The following is a 1,215-nucleotide window of genomic DNA, read 5'->3' on the forward strand; positions in this document are numbered from 1 at the left end:
GAGATTCGTGACAATGGTGGATTAAACAGGTGTAGTAGATCGGGCAAAGGGTGGTCAAGGAAGAGAAGGGAATAGAAGGTCCGAGGCCTGGTCTAACCACAAAAAGTGGCCGAGAAAGAGAAAGCCTGAGGCAAGCCAGGCGGAAGAAAGAAGAAAAAAGAGAGAAAATAAAAAAGTCGTCAAAAGTAGTATTGGACGAGATTCTCTGGTCTTTAGGCGTGTAGTGGGCCAGCCACCTGAATGCACAGATGCAGAGCAAGGAAGCCGGCAGGCCACCTCTGTGGGTGGAAGTGGAACAAAGGAAACAGAGGACTGTTTGCCTGCTTGTCCTGGGCGTGCAGTCGGCCAGATACTTTTAGTTCTGTTGTTGACAGCGCGGTGGTTGTTTAGTTCATGTGGCCGTACCCCACGGCCTGGGCGCAGTGGCGGCAGTAGTAGATGCCATGTCCTACACGCACCATGCCAGTGGTGGCTGTGAGATCATCGGTAGTGGTGATCTCAGCAGTGGCGGCGCATCGCAAGCAGCGAATGGTCTCGACGGTGGCGCTAACGGGTCCGGTGTTCATGTTGGTGTAGATGGAAGCAGAAGAAGTGCACGATGAGGGCATATTTGAGGTGTGCTGGGTGTGTGAGGATGGTGTGTTCAAGAGAAGCTCTGGTGAAGAGACGGAGAGAAGAGGCTTTTTTTCTGTTCCGTGGGAGGAGAGACGATGCAGTCTTATATGTATCTTGGATATCAAGGACGTCTCAAAGAGGGCTTGATAAGGAAAAATAAGTGGTGTGAGAGAAGAAAAGGGCAGACCAGTCACGGAAGAAAGATGAGCCAGTGAACAGGAAGTGAGTAAGTAGTATTGCACAGCAAGATGATGGGAGGACAAGGCGTATTTGTGTGCGAGCGTGAGCTTAGGCGAAGATGTGGAAGACGAGAGAGTTGACAAGTATCAGAGAGAAGAAGAGAGTAGACTTGTGCTTGTAGTAGTTTGAAGCAGTAACAAAAGATGAGAGAGTTAGTTGATGAAGAACGAGGAAGCAGTGCCGGATTGAATGGAGAGGTAGATCGTCGCATCATATATACAAATGGCCGGCGAGAGATAAAATACAGCCGCTTTTACAGACAGCTTGTCAAGGCCAGAAGAAAGAAAAAATAAAGAAAATAAAAAAAAGGGACAATTAAAGAAAAGCCCAGAGAGCAAGGGGAGGGGTGTGGGCCACGGC

The 1,215-nt window shown here is 49.1% G+C and overlaps 1 protein-coding gene across 1 annotated transcript; it reads right to left on the reverse strand.

Annotated features, from left to right (window-relative positions):
* Nucleotides 1-386: 386 nt before the first annotated feature.
* Nucleotides 387-608, reverse strand: BROUX77_005991 (uncharacterized protein; the record flags this gene model as incomplete). The annotated part of the gene is made up of 1 exon (XM_073750925.1): nt 387-608. The coding sequence occupies one exon, from the start codon at nt 606-608 to the stop codon at nt 387-389; it is 222 nt and encodes a 73-aa protein (XP_073603861.1).
* Between the last annotated feature and the right edge of the window lie 607 nt (nt 609-1,215).

Source organism: Berkeleyomyces rouxiae (genome assembly GCF_048999995.1).
Source record: "Berkeleyomyces rouxiae strain 22BRR77 chromosome Unknown BrBRR77_ptg000007l, whole genome shotgun sequence".
NCBI lineage: Eukaryota > Fungi > Ascomycota > Sordariomycetes > Microascales > Ceratocystidaceae > Berkeleyomyces > Berkeleyomyces rouxiae.